General features: G+C 41.9%; 1 protein-coding gene across 2 annotated transcripts in view; it reads right to left on the bottom strand.

Annotated features, from left to right (window-relative positions):
- Positions 1-611: 611 nt before the first annotated feature.
- Positions 612-6,626, bottom strand: part of COPS2 (COP9 signalosome subunit 2) — a 115,043-nt gene continuing 109,028 nt past the window's right edge. For both annotated transcript variants that reach the window (XM_077263714.1, XM_077263715.1), the window contains exon 13: positions 612-1,071. In XM_077263714.1, coding sequence (XP_077119829.1) covers positions 927-1,071 — 145 coding nt within the window. In that variant the 3' untranslated portion in view covers positions 612-926. The remainder of the gene's footprint in view (positions 1,072-6,626) is intronic.

Genomic DNA, 6,626 nt, shown 5'->3' with positions numbered 1-6,626 from the left:
GAAATTTTACCACTATCATGAAGTACAATATGTCACGAGAAAACAATGTCAGAATCGCCAAGATCCGTTGAAGCGTTCCAGAGTTATAACCTCATAAAGGGACAGTGGTCAGAATTGTAAAAATTGGCCCGGTCATTAACGTGCAAACCACCCTCGGGGCTTAAGGGGTTAAGAGAAATGAAGCTGTATTTTGTGTTAAATGGAAAGCGCCATCAACATTACCTAAAAAACAAAAACAAAAAAAAAAACAAAACACTGCAAACAATTCTATTCTGCCAAATGGATGTTAATGTCTTGTTTCTAAGCAAGAAATACACAAATTCTTTTCCGAGGTGTTTATTTTGCGGCTTGGAACCTAAGCGACTGTGTGCCACCTTCTAAGTGTAGTCTACAAATGAATATACCTATTCGGGAACAGATATGTTCATTTCATTCTTGCTAAATGCAGCCAGCAGATCAGCTTATACAAGGAAGTTTTGAAAGGATACGAATTTCAAGTTATTGCAGGTTATTTTACATATATATATTTTTTTTTTTTAAGGTAAAATACGTTTATACCAAACCAAGTGTAATGTGTAGTTTTAAAATGGTGACAAAACCTTCGCTCGGGACATGATTTGCCTGTGGCAAACTTTACTAGAATGTTACATTTTACAGGGTAGGATGACAATACAGCAGAGATCCTGTGATATTTTGGTTATCTTCTGGAGGTTAAAGCTGTTTTAGTTTATTCTCTTGGGAAAAATGCAGCAGCGAAACACATACCAGCTGATTGAAAAGCACTTCCTTTTGTTGTGATTTTTTTCAAGGTGCAAACACCAACCCACAGTAGTTCGTCTTTACCAATCCAAAGTCCTTTTTAAGGGTTATTTAACTGCACTGTTGCCTTTAAGTACTTGTTTTGCTATGTAAAAGCTTGTTCTCTGTTAAGCAAGCTTGCTGACTACAGCCTGGTTGAGAGAATTCAACTGATTGGTCCATTTATCTAGAGCCGTGTATCGTGCGCCTCCTCGCTTTTGATGGTCCAGTTCCAGGAGTTGGTTTACTTGATCAATCCGTCCATGAATAGTGCTTTACAATCAAAAACAGAGGAAAAAAAAAAAAAAAACGTTAACAAAAATGAAAGGTCATTGTTTAAATCACTGCATAACACTTAGTATTAATAGTTGTTGGCTTTAATCTGATTTTAAATCACATTGTGTATAATATGAGGGGGGAAAAATGTATTTATATTTGCACATATAATATAAATAACATAATAACATATATAAGTGCAATGTAAGAATGATTTCAAGAATATAAGTGTTAATATGTATTTTTTTTATCAATTAAAACAATGCAAAGCAAATGAACAAAAAAAAAATCTAAATCAAATCAATATTTGGTGTGACCACTCTGCTTTCACAACAGAATCAATTCTTCTAGGTAAACTTGAACAAAGTTAGGCATTTTGTAGAATTATAGTCAGGTGTATGAGTAACCCATTACCAAACAGGTGATAATGATCATCACTTTCATATGTAGGTTGAAATTAGTGATGAGCGAGTGGACTCGTTGCTCGGGTTTTCCCGAGCATGCTTGAGTGACCTCAGAGTATTTGTTAGTGTTCGGAGATTAAAGGGAATCTGTCACCCCCAAAATCGAAGAGGAGCTAAGCCCACTAGCATCAGAGGCTTATCTACAGCATTCTGTGAGATTATACTCACCCAGGGGCGGTCCCGGTACGATGGGCGTCGTGGTCCGGGGCCTCCCATCTGCATAGGATGACGTCCTCTTCTTGTCTTCAAGCTGCGGCTCCGGCGCAGGCATACTTTGTCTGCAATGTTGAGAGCAGAGCAAAGTACTGCGATGCGCAGGGCCTCTCTGACCTTTCCCAATGCCTGCGCACTGCAGTACTTTGCTCTGCCCTCAACAGGGCAGACAAAGTACGCCAGCGCCTGAATACAAGAAGAGGACGTCATCGTAAGAAGATGGGAGGCCCTGGACTGGACCGCGAAGCCTATCGGACCGGACCGCAGTGGGACCGCCCCTGGGTGTGTATAACCTATCCTCTTTTTCTCATCTTTCATGATACATCGGGGGCTTATCTACAGCATTACAGAATGCTGTAGATAAGCCCCTGATGCTGGTGGGCTTAGCTCATCTTCAATTTTGGGGGTAACCGGTTCCCTTTAAGTTTTCATCACAGCAGCTCAAGGATTTCCAGCTACTAGACAGCTTGATTACATGTGGGGATTGCCTAGCAATCAGGCAACCCCCACAAGTACTCAGCCTGGCTAATAGCTGTAAATCATTCAGCTGCTGCGATGAAAACTTAATCTCCGAACACTAACAAATACTCGAAGATCACCCAAGCGTGCTCGGGAAAACCCGAGCAACGAGTATATTCGCTCATCACTAGTTGAAATACAATCAACTTAAATAAAAACAGGTGTGTAGGATGAGGCTTAAAACTAGGCGAGGAACAGAACGGTGCTGCTTCAAAAGGTGAGGCTGGAAAAGACAGTTTCATGTAACAGGTCATAGTAGGGCTGAGACATAAGGTAATTATACTGCATCAGCAAGATCTCACCCAAGCAAAGATTTCAAAGCAGACTGGGGTTCCAAGATGTGTTGTTCAAGCTCTTATGAGGCAGCAAGAAACCGACAACGTTGAGCACAATAGAGGCAGAGGTCAGACAAGGAACCTGCCACCAGGTTTTCCCAATAAAATGTAAAACCACCACCTTTAAAGGGGTTGTCCCGTCCAACTCTGTGTGACTGCAAACTTATGAATAAACTCACTGCAAGAACGCACTGCAGGGATTTGCCGGTTTCTGAGCGGAGACCGGAGGGTATGTACGAGTTATACATACTCCTGTCGAGTAGTCGTGGCCTCGCTCCATTGAAGTTTTTGGAAGCGAACCGCATCCACTGGCCGGGAGTATGCATCTCAGACATACCCTACCGAATGCCCGCAACGCATACACAGAGTGACTGCAGAGTTATCAATTTGGACGAGACAACCCCTTTAAAGCCTCTTTCACAGTGTTGTTGTATGTATAGTACAGAAAAGACCTTTTTATTATACCCACAAACTGCGTGGTCCGGTCCAATGGTCTGGATCCAGACCTCTTATCTTCCTACAATTGCCGCCCTCCTTCCCTGCTTCATGTGCTACCCTACATCATCAACAGTGTCCTCCTGTACAGGCACTCTGCTCTACACTTGGCAGGGCAGAGAGAAAAGTATTGTACTGCACATTCACCAGGCAAGGCGAAATAGAGCCAATGACCTGGAAGTTAATCGGGCACATTCGCATTACAGTACTTTGCTCTGTCCTCCGCAGGTTAGAGAGAAGTGTGCCCGCGCAAGAGTGCGATTGGGAGACACTGTGTGGATGATGTAGGATGTGTCATCCACATGAAGCAGAGAAGGAGGGGTGTAACTGTAGGAAGAGAGGAGACATCGCGTCAAGACTAGAAACGCCCATTGGCCCAGACTGCACCATCTGTGGGTATAATAAAAGGGTCTTTATTGTACTATGCAGAGGGGATTGGGGACATGCATACAACATAATAAAATGTTGTAAGTGTCCTTAAAAGTGGTTGCCGTACTTTATATTGGGAAAACTTGCTGACAGGTTCCCTTTAACCCCTTCACGACATGCGCCGTACTAGTACAGCGCATGTCGTGTCTCCCCCTTTGATGTGGGCTCCAGCGGTGAGCCCACATCAAAGTCGCGACATGTCAGCTGTTTTGTATCGCGATTCACCCGCCGCTATTAACCTGTTAAATGCCTCTGTCAAACGCTGACAGCGGCATTTAACTACCGATCCCGGCCACGCGGCGGGAAATGAGCGCATCGCCGACCCCCGTCACATGATCGGGGGTCGGCGATGCGTCAGGATGGTAACCATAGAGGTCCTTAAGACCTCTATGGTTACTGATGCCAACCTGCTGTGAACGCCACCCTGTGGTCGGCGCTCATAGCAAGCCTGCATTTCAGCGATCTGATGATCGCTGCTATGCATCTGAGCCGATCAAGTAGTGCCAGCTTCCAGCCTCCCATGGAGGCTATTGAAGCATGGCAAAAGTTAAATTTTTTTTTTTTTAAAATATGAAAAAAAAAAAAAAAAAAAATATAAAAGTTAAAAGCACCCCCCTTTCGCCCAATCTGAAATAAAACAATTAAAAAAAAAAAAACAAACCTACACATATTTGGTATCGCCGCGTTCAGAATCGCCCGATCTATCAACAAAAAAAAGCATTAACCTGATTGCTATACAGCGTAGCGACAAAAAAATTAGAAACGCCAGAATTACATTTTTTTTTCGTCGCCGCAACATTGCATTAAAATGCAATAACGGGCAATCAAAAGGACGTATCTGCACAAAAGTGGTATCATTAAAAACGTCAGCTTGGCACACAAAAATAAGCCCTCACCTGACCCCAGATCACGAAAAGTGGAGACGCTACGGGTATCGGAACATGGCGCATTTCTTTTTCTTTAGCAAAGTTTTGAATTTTTTTTCACCACTTAGATAAAAAATAACCTAGACATATTAGCTGTCTATGAACTCGTAATGACCTGGAGAATCATAATATCAGGTCAGTGCTAGTGAACCTAGCAAAAAAGCCAAACAAAAAACAAGTGTGGGATTGCACTTTTTTTGCAATTTCACCACACTTGGAATTTTTTTTCCCGTTTTCTAGTACACGACATGGTAAAACCAATGGTGTCGTTCAAAAGTACAACTTGTCCCGCAAAAAATAAGCCCTCACATGGCCATATTGACGGAAAAATAAAAATGTTATGGCTCTGGGAAGGATGGGAGTGAAATATGAAAAAGCAAAAACGAAAAAGGGCCGTGGCGTGAAGGGGTTAATGCAGTGCAGCAAACAAATAATGAAATAGGAAGATGTCCATTAGCGCCATCAGCTCATAACTGGCAGTAACCAGTGGGACCCAGCTGAACTTATCTACTGCTTGGAAAAATCTGTCCAGAAGTGATCTCGACAGAAGAATTGTGGCCAAAAACCCATACCCTTGACATGGAAGCAAGACCAAGCAAAATAACTATGCGTAAAACCATAGGAACTGGGTGCACAAACATGGAAGCAGTTGCCCTGGACAGATGATTCACTATTTGAAGTATTTGGCTGGCTGGAGAGAAGTAGAATAATAAGTGTCTGCATGCAACAGTGAAGCATGGTGTAAATTGTTTTGTAAGTTTGGGGCTGCATTTCAGCAACCAGAATTAGGGATCTGGTCAAGATTAAGTGTCCTCAAAACTATCAGAAGTGCAAAGAACATCAAGGAGTCCTGGAAGTGATGATATGAATCCCACAGAGCTCTGATTTCAACAGCAAGTCTGCCTGTGATTACACGAAGAGACAGAAGGAGTTGATCAAGTCAACATCCACAGAACATCGGTGGTTAGTTTTCCCAGACGTTTGGAACAACTATGTGCAGGTCTAAGCTGTCGATTTAAATGGAAAAAATGGTCACACCAAATAATGCTTGGATTCAGATTTCACTTTACCTTTTGTTAAATAATAAAAATAAACTATTAACATTTCTATTTGGAAGCACTCAACTCTGCATCATTTTTTCCACACCTGCCTAAAACTTTTGCACAGAATTGTAGAACTGGTTAAAATAAACAGGTTCCTTAAAAAAATACATTTAATATACTTGATAAGCCCAAGCAATATATAAACACTGATATTTTGCGATCAATGTCACAGTCATACAACTCTTCAGCCAAACAACTAAAAATATCAGTTTTATAGGCTACCGAGAATAAAAAAGTATCTAGATTTTTCAGAATACTGAGTAAAAGATAGACTTTACTACCAATAGTGATGAGCGAATAGCATTGTTGCTCGGGTGGTCTCCCGAGTATTTGTGAGTGCTCGGAGATTTAGTCTTCAACACTGCAGCTGTACGATTTACGGCTGCTGAACAGGCTGAATACATGTGGGGGTTGCCTGTTTGTTAGGGAATTCCCACATGTATCCAGGCTGTCCACCAGCCGTAAAACATGCAGCTGAGGCGACAAAAACTAAATCTCCGAGCACGCCCAAATACTCGGAAATCACCCAAGCAACAATGCTATTCGCTCATCACTAACTACCAACAGTACATGTGAACATACTGTAAGAACGTTCACAGTATAGTTTATTAGAGAAAAATGCCTCTTTCCCCCTTAGTACTCACTTTCTCCTGCTCTACTATCATTTGCACTCAAAAGCTGCATGCATCTGCCTTTCGATCAAGGTTCATATTACACCTGCTGCCTATAAAGGTCTATGGAGAGGAGAGGGTGAAGGAGATTGAGGGAGAAAGAAGTAGAAAGGAACAGTTTCTAGTGCAGGGGGTGGAAGGGATTGCTAAAAATGTAGGATACAAGTCAAAGATGGCCACACACACACACACACACACGATGGCATCTTTTGAAAAGTCACCTGAAAATGCAAATACACTTTTAGACTAAGGTAATCCATCAACATGGTCCTTCCAATCAATCACAAAATATGACATTCTTCCAGGCACTGTTTAGTTATCAATAATCGCAACAAACAGCAATTTCTAAGTTATAAAATGTGAGTGTTAATTAAAAAAAATAAAAAGTGAAAGTTGT

Source organism: Ranitomeya variabilis, chromosome 5 (assembly GCF_051348905.1).
Source record: "Ranitomeya variabilis isolate aRanVar5 chromosome 5, aRanVar5.hap1, whole genome shotgun sequence".
Lineage (NCBI taxonomy): Eukaryota > Metazoa > Chordata > Amphibia > Anura > Dendrobatidae > Ranitomeya > Ranitomeya variabilis.
Note: the sequence above shows the minus strand (reverse complement) of the source record. Positions and strands in the feature narration are given on the sequence as shown.